At 42.9% G+C, this 12106-nt stretch overlaps 1 protein-coding gene across 1 annotated transcript in view; it reads left to right on the forward strand.

The window, feature by feature from the left end:
* Positions 1-12106, forward strand: part of LOC115021892 (nuclear factor of activated T-cells, cytoplasmic 1-like) — a 64724-nt gene that overhangs the window by 40715 nt on the left and 11903 nt on the right. The window contains 1 exon segment of the mRNA XM_029452634.1: positions 1955-2563. Within this exon segment, the coding sequence (XP_029308494.1) occupies positions 1955-2563 (609 nt within the window).

Genomic DNA, 12106 nt, shown 5'->3' on the forward strand with positions numbered 1-12106 from the left:
GATTTGTTTAATCTTGAGAAGAGCTTCCAGAGAAAGCTACAGTCAACATCAGGCACTTTGCCTCATTCCTCTTTTTTCTTTGGTGTAAATTGTACTTTGCTAAGTTCAAACCTCTGACTTTCTTCAAAGTTGTTCAAGTCCAACCTCAGGACCGTGACATTCTTAAAACACATGACCTTTTTGTGATATTTTCCCTCATATAGCTGCTGCAAGAAAATCATACACAAAAATACAGTATCAATTTTCAGGATCCATTAACCTTGGTGTTATTTTTATGTTCCGATGTAAAAGGGCAAAATGTGACACAGATGACAATGCAGATCTTGAATTGAAGCTAAAATGTGAAAATTATCAAACTTGCTCATGACATTTCCACATGACCACTGTGGCATCACACAGCTTGGCACCTTGGCTATGTGCCATTCATTCACACTAAAGAGAAGGCAGGGAAGAGAATCACTGAGGGAAGTGGCTGTTGATGTAGCGTGGACCATGTGACTGCCTTGTTATTCCCCAGGCTGTGGAGAGGAGGCCCGTGCGTGCATCATGGGACTCGCCTTACGATGCTCCCCCAGACACCAGGCCTGCTCTCTGGGCTCTGAAAGCAGACAGGGCTGACGTAAATGTGCTCCCTGCTGCGTTATCACTGCACCGCATCTCAGCACCCTGGAGGCTACAAGCGTGATTAATGTCCTTTCAAATCCAACTCCCACACAAATAATAACAAGCTGAAAAACAGCCTGATTTTCATAAGACACACTAAACGCTCCATTAATTTCACTTGCACCCTTTGCTTTTCCTATCGCTCAAAGGTTCTATTGTGTACAAACGCAAACGCACTTCTCATTCATATTGACATCTGTACGCCTTCCTTTGGAGTAAATGTCATTTGGAACAAGTTTAGCCAAAAAACTCTTAATGGTGGTGGTTGGATTCAAACACTCACCACACCCATTAACGCAGTTTAACAATGTGTAGAAATAGAAACACTGTGTCCATTGTGACTCAGAAGCCTTTGCTATGCATCTGGGTATCTTAACACTGCCCTATTAGTTTTGTGCTGGCACAGTCTGTGCATATGTACTTATGTAATAACTCACCAGTGAGCTTGTTAACGTGGATCCCTCTTCATCTCTCAAACCCAGGCCATAAAGGTCTGTTTTGAAATTTTCAATTAATAGAAAGTTGTTTTCTGTAACTACTCTTGACAGTGGACAGGAAGTACCTGTCCGTCAGAACTAATCAGGAAACAGTGCAGACGGTCTGCAATGGATTAGAAACTAGAAGAGAGGAGACAGGATGATCAAGTGGGGTCACTGTACTCTCCTGCATTAGCTGAGGCCTAAAGCTCCTGAAACCACAGGCGCAGCTCTGTAGCCTCTTAAGGAGCTCAGGCGGCCTAATCAAAATCAAATCATCTCCTCTTTTTTCACTCTCTCCCTCTATCTTTTTGGTCCTGGGAGAAACAATTACTTCTAGAGTGTGGAGAAAACCTTGGGGTCCTGGGCTCCTTGAGCAGCAGCAGCAGCAGCAGCAGCAGCGGCAGCAGCGGCAGCAGCCCTGTGCTTTAAAGTAACTTTTATTGGATAGCAGACCTGGAGGAGAGTCCAAAGCAAATAGGTCTTATTCATTATTAGAGCCAGCTGTGGCTTTCCACACTGATGACTCATCCATTTTTCTTTCCCCCGTTATTCTTTTTCTTTTTTTTTTCATGGTGTGGTAAAAGGGATGGCGGTTGGGAGGCTTGAGGGTTTCTCTGTTAGAGAGCTCAGCCAAGTTGACACCGAGCCCATATCCACTGGTGGTTGTTTGTTTGGATAATGTAGGGTAGCTCGGCCACATTTGTGCCTGCTCACTGCTTTACTAAGCCTAACTCGTGCACTCATTGCGCCACGTGGATTCCCTGCACGTTTTTTAATATCTCCACCTTTCTTTCTACTTTTTTCCCCCCCAGTGCCGATAATAAAGACAGAACCCAATGATGAATATGATTCTCTGGGGACTGCGAGACTGCCCATGCATTCAAAGCCCTATTACAGCCGGCCCAGGCTCACTCCCATCATGCCTGTAACCGATCCTGACGACTGCCTGGTTGGTGGCTACACTCCCTGCCCACCTCGCCATGCCGCCATCCCATCGTCGTCCCCCAGCTCCAGCCCCACCCTGCACGACCTGTCCCCAGTGGCGTACAGCAAGTGCTTTCCCAACAGCCCCACCCATGCGGCACCACCAGGCCCCAACCTCGCCCACCCAGCATCGCCAGACCACAACTCTCCCCTAGGGATGCTTCATTCCCAGGGCAGCCCCATCCACCTCAACAGCCCAGGTCCCCATGGTTACCACACCATCTATGCCAGCAGCAGTCCCTCATCCTCCCCGGTTTCCCACCCTTCCACTCCTGGTGGGACTGCGGAGAGCCCGTTTGCTCAGGCCTACAGCCCCGGGCCGTCCCAGGCCGGAGGGAACTCACCCAGCTTTTTACCTGAGGATGCCAGCCCCCCTTCGATGGCCATCACCGTCAAACAGGAGCCCCAGGAACTGGACCAGATGTACCTAGATGATGGTGAGTTACGAGAAACAAGGTGTACATACGTTTTTTTCTGCAAGTTTTCATTAGATAACCATTTGAATAACGGAAGGCATTTTGTTTTTCAAGTAGAAAGCTCTCTCTTTATGAGCTCTCTGTCCTTGCCAGAAATGGCTGTTTACGTAACACATTACATTTATTTAACACCTTTTGCTTATCTGCAAGCCCCCATACATAGCCGCACCCTGCTGCACCCCTCAGTATTTCCTGAGCAGAATTACGTCACATTTGTTTAATTTTAGACCCCAGCAGATTTATTTGCTTTTGGTGTAACGTGAGGTCCAGCTTATGTTGTCCAAGTGGCTGCTTTGCTTTAAAACAGTAAATTGCCTTGATGGGATTTTGAAACAATCTGTCAAAACATCAGAGCAGTGAGGTCAGGCCGGGGTGCAGCAGAACAAAAACAGTGGCACACGCGTAGCGAACCAAACTGTTGACACAACGACTAATGAAGGAAGCAAAACAATGGGTAGGGGTTTCCTGAACCGAACCATTTCCCCCCCACCCCCCCATCGTTCTGGGAGGGATGCCAGGAGTCGGAAGGCTGAGGCTTTGTCCCCCTGGAGTCGACACCATGCGGCTGTCGTCATCAAGGGAGGCTTTGGGGTCACTGTTCTCCCTCTGGCAATGAAACAGGTCACACCCAAGGGACCATATGGTCGAGTTTATTGCCCACATTATGTCTCTCAGGTCGCCAACCTGTTATCTGTGTTAGCAAAGGCTCCACTTGTTATGACATAAATATATATTCATAGAGCACACCAATGGCATAGTGCCAGTTTGTAACGTTAAAGACAACTCCGTACTGAAACTCAGGAATATCACTTTTTGTTCAGTAAACTGATGTAGTGTGTGTGTGTGTGTGTGTGTGTGTGTGTGTGTGTGTGTGTGTGTGTTTGTGTTTATGTGTGTAAGGATGTGTGTGTTTGTGAGTGTGAGCACATTTCAATCAACAGCTATGGGAGAAGAGGGGTGATAGGCACAAGGGGATCAGGGGAGTTTTGCTGTGGAACTGTAATTGAGTTGAAATGCAGTTGTCAGCATATCTGTCAGTCCGGATGAGTCCCATTAGTCCTCACCTCATAAACATACAGCACAGAGATAGAGGGGGGGTATGTCTGTTATCAGCTCTATTAACTGATTTCCCAAAACTTTATTTCCTTTCCTGTTTCTTTTCTCTTTCTCTCTCTTTGTTCTCTTTCCTTATTTTCTTGAGACCATAGCAATGCTCTGGAAATCTCATTTGAAACAAAACTTCTCATTTGAAATTCTCTCTCTCTCTCAATAGTTACGGCAGGAAGAAGCTTACATTTCAACATCAATTGAATGAAGTGAAACTGTAGCTTTATTTTGCATTTTGTAATAAGGTTGGGAAGGGGTCATTTTACACCAACAGTACAAAGATATACTAAATGTACACAGCAGTGCTAAGGTGAAATCATGTAATCTTGTTTATCTTCCCCACTACTCCATCCACTGTCACTTTAGCAGGCTCGTTCTCTCGCCAACCCGGTGGCCAAATGTATTCAGCCAGTGATTACAGTTGCATTAGTGACGCACAGGAATGTGTATTGATTGACCAAGGACAGTAAGGCAGCCACTCGAAAAACCTCAATGTGCCGCCGTTTTGCATCACCTAATGTCTATGCAAGCATCTGTGGTGAGCTCCTGGAGTCCCTGTAAGTGTGTGGTGGTAACAGCATACTCCACAGGCATCTACTGCTCCTAGGCCCGGCCCTATCCCAAACCCCTCAAATGAGCCCTAAGTTAAAATAAATAAGATCGGAAGGCAGCTTGCAGGGCGTCCTGCTCCCCGTCCGCACGCATTAGCACCGTATGTTAGCGAGCTGAGCGCTCCATTAGAGAGGGAAGACAAGCGGATGACCTCACCCCAACGGCGGTGATTTAACGGCAGCCATGTAGAGTAGCGTTCCTCCCCAGCAATTGGGGGCCGGTGATTTGGAGTCTGCGGGAGCACACTTGATCTTCCCCAAGAGTGGAGCACCTCCCACGCTCGAACGCTGAGGCCTCCGGCTCTCATCAGCCAGAGGAAATGTGTCTCTCTGGCCAGGCCCAGATTTTATATGCAGCCCCTGAGAAATCACTCAACTTATCAGCAGTGAGCTACTGTACCGCAAGGAGCTTGGTTAGTATGGAGAGAATCCGGGATGTCAACCCCCCCGTCTGTCGTACACAGTCTCCATTGTAATCTGCTAAACTCTTCCCTCTGCTGTGATAGAAGCTTATAATGCAAGACATGAGGCGATGGTGTCTACAATGAGGTTTTATGGGAAGAATCCAGTTGGCAGTCGGATCTACAGCCAGACATTTTCACGCAGTGGCATGTTGGCTTTCACTTGGTCCAGTCTCACAATAAAGCAATAGATCAGCATGGTTTAGAGAATGTAAGCAAGAAAAGGATGAAACATCAATGTTGACTCACCGTCGTAAACAAGCGCATGGCGGGACTCACATAAAACCGAAGTTTTTAGACATTTCGTACTTACTCACAGCCCGCTATCTGCACTTTACAAGGCACATGACTGTGAGCAAAATGGCAGTCAAATGACATCAGTGTATGTAACAATAGAATTCATGAGAAACACGGTCAGCAGCATTAAAGTTTGCCGTGTTAGCTGTACTAATTAAGCCAAAAACAGAAATGCCAAAATGAGAGCATGCTTTGTCACATGTCTGAAAGAGCAATTCTAATGACATCATACCCCTTCACTGACACGGACACATGCAAACACACACGTACACTTTTGATCTTAGACTTGGCTTTATTTAACACAAACGGTTTTGGAAAAATGCCCCACATCACTTGTTGCAAACTTTTCACTCATTCCTCTATTCCTGGTGTTTATAAGTGTGTCTGTGTGTGTGTTTATGTGTGTTTATGTGTGCTCGCTGTGCTCACAGTTTGGTTGTGTGAGGCTGCTGCCGTGTGTCCTGTCTCATTAGCTGCTGCTGTGGTGGGTGATATCATGAAGTGCAGCTGAATGCAGCACAGAGCAAAAAAACTAATGCTAATCAGAGGGCCAGATTTCTACCAGCTGCCTCTCTGGGAAACAGAGGGCCCTTATTCCCCAAAATAAGAAAAACACAAGGTGCAACGCAGCCTCTGCCGATTTCTGACATTTGACATATGTGCGCTGATTGCCTCGCGTTACAGGGTAGTTTTCCTTGTGATTGTTTCCTCCTCCAATTCAAGGTTAGTGCATTTGAAACTCTACAAGGCTTGTTTTTGCAAAATGAAAACAGGATTGTTGTCGGCCCTCCTTTCCCTCCTTCCCTCCCTCCCGCAACAAAAAGAGGCATTCTAACCTTCCTGAGGATCTCCGTCCACCACCGATGCTTCTGAAGGCAACTTGAGGCTTTCCTCATGGAAACTTTTACACACCCTGGCAAGTTGCCCAGACCCCAGCACTCCACAAAACCTCTAATGATGATTGAGAGCGCGTCCGCACCACGCTGAAAACATGCTGAGTCGCAAACATTGGAGTGTGCCACAAGGCTGGCTCTGGGATTGAAGGGGGGCAGAAGAGAGAGAGAGGATTTAGGCGGGAGGGTGACGGGTGATCATTAAAGGGGAGGTTGAAGTATCTTAATGGGACTCACTAAAGCAGAGCAGCTCCTGTATGTTTGGACTGTATGTATTTGTGTGTCTCTTTTAGTTAGGAGAATCAGTGAGATGCGGAAGCGCTGTAAGAGCCAGTGACAGCATGTGCTTTCACAACACTCCACTTCTGACCCTGTGGCCTTTTGGGAGGCAGGTCAGGCTCAAGCTAATAGTTCACAGAAAGAAAGGCTGTCTTGTGGTTAAGTGCAATGCCAAGAACATAGTCTCCTTCTAGACATAGTGATATTGACGGGTGCAAGGAGAAGGGTGATGGCTTTTTTTATTATTTATGACTACAAACAGGATGTGGGTTCTCTTTACTCTTGTTGTCATTGCTTACGTTCTCATATTAGGGATCCTGTTTTCCTGGCAGCTTTTGACACAGTGAGGTATAAGTAAAAGTTTGGGCTTTGCTGGAGAAGTTTTATAGTCCTTTGAAAAATTAATAGGTAGCTGCACTCTTGGATTGGCCTTTAAGAGTCATTGACCGCATAAGCTAAGGATCAACAACTATACTTTTGGGATCAGCAATAGATTTGATTCCATTTCTTCTCATTAGGATCAAAAACCATTACTTTTACTGAGTGAACAGAGCAGCTATGGCTCCTATTACCCATTATTAGATATTACACACCTCACCATGTACTTGAAGGGGTGTGTTCAGTGGCATACGTGAAGATCTATGTTGATCCAGTTGTAGTAAAGTAGTCTTCCACGATAACGATGATAAATTAATTAGATTTGTTTATTGACACGATTTTGAAGTTAATATTGTAGACAATATTGGTGGAAAGAAAACGTTATACTCTGTTGCTGCACACAGTCGGAAACTTGAAGTGACTCTTGTAAAGCAGATAACAGTCTGCTTAAACACTACGTTAGTCTGTAATATGAAGTGTGGAAGTTACATTGAATCACAGTAATGGAACCCAGAGAATAACATTCCGTCTTAGCGATAGAAGAGGAATACCTTCTCAGATGAGTGGAAGTCCTCTGAATTTCCTTAGCACACTCTGCTTCCTCTTACATCTGTTTTATCTCTGTCCCATTGGCTGAACATAAGAGCCTTTTAGATTCCTGGTTGTGATCGAGTTTTTCTTTTTTTTTTGCAACACATATTATGAAACCCACTCCATTATAGACACTATTGTCCAAGATTGCTTGCAGTTTAGCAAATAATTGGATCTAAGTGGTTACACATGACAGTGGCAATGGGGTCACGGTATTAACGCTTTGATTTTTAGATCTTTGCAAATACATTGGAAATATTATTCGTTTTGATAAGCGCAGCAAGATGAATCTGTAAGAAATCAGTCCATTCATTACCGCAGCGCGCTGGCTTTTATGTGTGTGCGTGTGCGAGCCAGAGGATCTGGTCTGGTTTCAGTCGCTCCGTCATAATATCCACAGTCACTGAGAAAGAATGTGTCTGCTGAAAAAGTAAATTATCTAAACAAATTGGATTTCTTTTGTGTCTGGGATCTGATACACGCACACATTTAGATGGGGGACTTGATTTTGCCCATATGTGTGAAGCAGATTTGCTACTGTAAAGATTTGTGTCTTATTTTCTTCCTTTATTCCAAGCTGTGTGAAAAGTGGCCACACTATGTTGACTTTGTATGGAAGTCATCAATAGCAAAATTGATTTCAGTGAAGTATACAATCAAATATAGCAGAGTTCGCCACAGGGCTTCCCTCTCCAAGTTTGAGTCTGTTCATTAAAGTTATATTACTTCAGTTCAATATAGGCCATGTATTTCTTATACTTTTTTCCCGACACAGCACTTTAGAGGCTCGGTTTATGTGGCTCACATTCTGAGGCTTAGGAAACGCGCGTTGAAAAGCCACCGAGCCACACGGATCACAGCGGGTCAGGACTCAGACAGGGCCTGTGGCTTGGCGGGGATCTTCCTGTGTACTATCTGTGATCATGGAGCTACCACCTCACGCCAGACCCTCATTACTGAATCATAATATGACAAATGTCAGGGTGGTTGAAAGCTCTGACAGCATGATCAGTGAGAGAGTCTCCTTTCTCAACGAGCCTGGTGAAGGTTGTATTTAAAGGAATACGTCAGCTACAAAATGACCATTTGTAATACCTTCATGGTGAACAAAGAATCCAAAAAACTGAGAAAGTTCTTCATAAATTGAAGCAAACGGGACGTTTTTTAAATGTTTCCTGCGTAAGATGTTCAAAAGGCAAAGGATCTTGTATGAGCAGAATTCAAATCCCTTTAGTCAATTCTGAGGTTATGATTAGATGACGTTTACTATGTTGATTTGTTTGTGATTAAAAGAACATTCTGAAATGTTCTCAAATATTACTCCACTACTGCATTTACTATAAAACACTGTTCCTCTGTGGGGATAACTGATATTGCTGCAAACACCACAAAGGCTGTGCAGTTACAGAAACCATAAATTTGCCTTAAATCTTAGATATTTCCTGCTGGCAATGAAAATATGAGCACATGGAAAACTCATACAGTTTAGGGAACATACTAAACACCAAAACAAGCAGAATGTACTCGCAGAAAGACACATTTTTCTTTTTTGGCTCTCTACATGAAGGTTAGGATCCGCTTCTGGACAAAATCCCTGGAGCTTGTGGGGTGTCTTGCTCAATGACACTTAAGCAGGCACAGACAGCTGAATGTGGATCCACGATGAGATTCTCCATTTGATCATAATAACCACGCTGAGATACTCGACCTTTGCAGTTTCAGTGTTTCTGGTTTTGTATTTATGGGATGTAAATACCTGCGGCATCAGTAAACAGGAGCAGGTCTCCGTCCCCGACCGCTTAATAACAGCTCCCCATCTGAAATTTGTTAGCTCAGTGAAATAGTATCCTGTAGCGACGGATGTCAACAGAGAAGTCTGATCCAGCCAGTGGGGATGGGGAAAGCCGTTGGGTTTTGCAACTCTTGGCAGAGTTTGCCGTCTCGTCCATGTGCAGATACATCAGAAAGCAGAGAGTGGGAGAGCCAGTCATAAAGAGAGAGAGAGAGAGCAGGCATGAAGACGGAAAGTGAAATACAGATGCAGATATATACTTTGAAGGAGTGAGAGTCCCAGTAGAATCCGTCCAAAACCAAATGCACATGTCCCCTGTTTTAGTGTTACAGTCCATTGACAAATAATAAACACAGGCAGGTTAACGTGAAATGCAACTGTCAAAATAATGACTTTGTCTGAAACAATTATAATTATTAGCTGCAGTGCATCGGTGAGTCAGGGCCGGGCATTCTAAAGAGGAAAAAGAAAAAGGAAGAATGCGGGGAAGATGAAAAAAGAAGAAGGATGGAAGACAAATGAGAATTAAAAATATATTTGAAACCACATGTCTCTTATCCACACAGCTTAATGCCTGAGTAGGTCTTAGCGTGTTTATTCTGCATCATCCAGGGCTCAAACTGAGCACCTTAGACACCAAGTCTTGATCTTGTAGTGCTACCTGCCATGTGAAAAACTATAGATGGCTTAGGCTTAGGCATGTAAAAGTAGATTCAAAACTAACGTCAAAAGTTCTACAATTACAAAAGATTGCTTGCTCCATAAGTGACAAACTATGTAAGGATGCTCTTTTTCCATTGACTGCAATAGAGGATAGAATTCATGAGGATAGAATTCATGAGGATAGAATTCAAAATACTGTACTTACAATTCTGAAATGTACCGTACTACATCTACCGTAACGTGAAAAATGTTGTCACATTGGAGATTTATTCAGCGAGAATTTGCAGTTTGCTGTTTACAGTAAAACCTTTTCATTAGCTCGTGCTGTTTATTTGTTATGAATTTTTTAAGTTTTAAACTTTAGATCAGGGGTCTTCAACGTTTTTCAGGTCAAGGACCCCCACACTGGCGTAGCGTTTCTTCGCGAAGTACAGCGGAAGAGGGAATGTGAATGCGCAAAGCAAAAAAAAAAGAAATGTTTATAATTTTTTTTTTTTTTAATTGCTTTATCTACAAACAATTTTGCGACCCCCCTGCAGTACCTCCGCGGACCCCCTGTTGAAGACCTATGCTTTAGATGGTTGCTCTAGCGCCATCATCCGAACTACTAACACACAAGAAGTTTGGCAAAGGACTGGAACTATGTGCTAAATATTGTCCAGACAAAACCCTTGAAGAGAGACTCCTTAATAATGCGATATCTTTTTTTTATAGCTTATGGGCAAACAATGGATGGACAGCCGTAAGCCGTGAGATGTAATTTACTGTTTTTTTTATTTTTGGGGTCAGGAGATTCTCATCATGTCCTCACATCCAGGAATATTCAGCGAGCATGAGAAGAATTAGGTCAGCCATAGGAATAAAGGAGACACAGGCAGACTACGAGAAAGAGAGGAAAATGTGAGGTGGAAGAAAGCAGCACGCGATCTTACTGATTTTCCCCGGCAGCTTCTCCCACTGTCCCTGTTCTTCACACGAGCTAAAACCCAAACTCTAAAAGTCAAAGAAAGATTAACACCGCCGAAAGTTAAAGATCACATTTTCTTCCTCTCCCACCAGTGGCCGCTCACAGTGCAGAGACTTACTAAGCAGTGGGTGAAAAGATTTACTTCAGGGGAGGGAATGATCATAACCGCTGAACTGTAAGTGTCCTACTGTTGACATATGACCCATGGCAGTTATAAACCTCAACGGGTCCCCCGACTCTCCTGATCGTACTCAGCTGAGCTCAGTTTCTCTCTAAACAACGTGCTAACAAACAGGGAAAACCTTTCATGCTCAGTAAGCCTTTTTTATAGCGTGAAGTATTGAGAGATTAAACGATGAAAGGCTACAGTGGTGTTACGCAAACCTCACCATTAAGGTATTTAGCTCAAGAAAGGCCAAGGGGCCTTTAACTAACTGCTGTACTGTGTTTAGCACTGAAATATGCTACAGCAGCTAACAACCCCCTAACCCTCTACCACATCCTTTATAGCATTTCTTAGCAGTATATAAAAAAACTAAATACATTGTTTATAACACACTTTGATATAGTTGCATATTTGTTTTTGTTGTTTCTTTTATTGCCTCATTTCATCCATGTATGTACTAAAACAGGACTAAGAACATGCAATTATATAAACACATTTCTCAAGTTTTTTATAGGTCAAATATTCAGTAAAGAAGTTCAGTAATAAAAAGTGAGATGGAAATGAAAAGTATAATATAAAGTTCACTTTATCCAATGTTGGATAGGTTATTGACCCTCTACTTTCATTTGATATGTATATTTATGAATCAAAACCTGTCACTAGTTAATGTACCACTACTGTAAAACTTAAAAACACCTAAAATAATTCCTTTATATCTTTTGTTTACATTATAATGTGCTAAAAAACACTTATTAAGTATTAATATACTAACTATAATGCTAAATATATGGGTATAAGTAAAGTGTTCCCATCTTAGGCTTTTGGTATGATTTTCTAATAAAAAACAACTTTGTTAATTTTGTGTTACTAATTCTTTATAGATCATTTACTGATGCCTAAAATGATACAGCATTAATAACAAACACAAGCTTATGGGTGTTTGGTAATTCTTATTAGCCTATAAATTAATTAAGCCTATTAATCACCATTAATAAGGCAATTAATTCAAACGTATAAACACTTTATTAAGGATGCCTTATTAGGGAAGTGGTAGCATTGTTTACATATGTTCAAATTGACAACTTACTCATCTGATAGACTCCACTCCATTGGACCTTTTTAGTACTAGAAGACAATTCTTTCTGTTCTTGTTGTAAATCAGTCACATCAAATCTGCTGGGAGCTTCAGTTGGAAAAATCAGCCCTTAAAAACTGTGTGAATGAAAATGTCATGTACATTTTAATTAAATCAGTTAGATTTACTGCATCATCGAGTAAAATAACAGGCTCTTGTTTCTG

This window comes from Cottoperca gobio, chromosome 16 (assembly GCF_900634415.1).
Source record: "Cottoperca gobio chromosome 16, fCotGob3.1, whole genome shotgun sequence".
NCBI classification, from domain to species: Eukaryota; Metazoa; Chordata; class Actinopteri; order Perciformes; family Bovichtidae; genus Cottoperca; species Cottoperca gobio.